At 54.2% G+C, this 661-nt stretch overlaps 1 protein-coding gene across 1 annotated transcript in view; it reads left to right on the forward strand.

The window, feature by feature from the left end:
- The first annotated feature begins 342 nt into the window (after positions 1 to 342).
- Positions 343 to 661, forward strand: part of FUCA2 (alpha-L-fucosidase 2) — a 16,845-nt gene continuing 16,526 nt past the window's right edge. Inside the window, exon 1 of the mRNA XM_085299296.1 lies at positions 343 to 512. Coding sequence (XP_085155422.1) covers positions 343 to 512 — 170 coding nt within the window. The remainder of the gene's footprint in view (positions 513 to 661) is intronic.

Consider the following 661-nt stretch of genomic DNA (forward strand, 5'->3'; position numbering starts at 1 on the left):
TTAGGAAACAGCCCCAACTGTCTGACTGATTATGTATTTATTTCACTTTGACCACTTTCAGATGTCTATACTGTAAACTYGGATCCTCACTTCCTCTCATTTTACACAGAAGTTATTCTAAATCCTAGAAGGTGCCTACTTTGTCTCAAAGGGCCAGCTTTTACCCCAAGAGCTTCCCAAGTGCAATTGCAGTGGTTAATTCCTAGTGGAAGGAGGGATACTGACTCGGAAATTTTTGCCTCACTTGTTAATGAAACCATCCTTAGGAAGGACTAGGAGGTAATATAGGTACAAAAGAAAAATTCTAATACACCAWTCAAGGGAAACGCATGGGGCAGCGTCATGAGGAGCTCTGATATGCCTGCTCCAAAACACGCTCTGCAGCCCTCCCTGGGCTTTTCGGCCCTAGCAGCCAGAGCAGCTTCAGCTAACGGGACCCAGCTGCGTCCTGGCTGGCGTCCTTTAGACCTGAAAACACGGAACGAAACACCCGAATTTCGACGGGCACCAGGGTGAGAGAAAGCGCTATCGCGGGCACAGACACGACTTCAAGCCGCCGGCCCCCGAGGGGACGGCGCTCACGACGGGAGGAAAGTGGCGCCGGGCGGCGCGGGGCCGGTCCCCGCGGCCTCGGGGCGGCGAGGAGGGGCGCCGCCCGCGG

Source organism: Rhea americana, unplaced genomic scaffold (genome assembly GCF_003343005.1).
Source record: "Rhea americana isolate MKP2758 unplaced genomic scaffold, rheAme1 scaffold_149, whole genome shotgun sequence".
Taxonomy (NCBI): Eukaryota; Metazoa; Chordata; class Aves; order Rheiformes; family Rheidae; genus Rhea; species Rhea americana.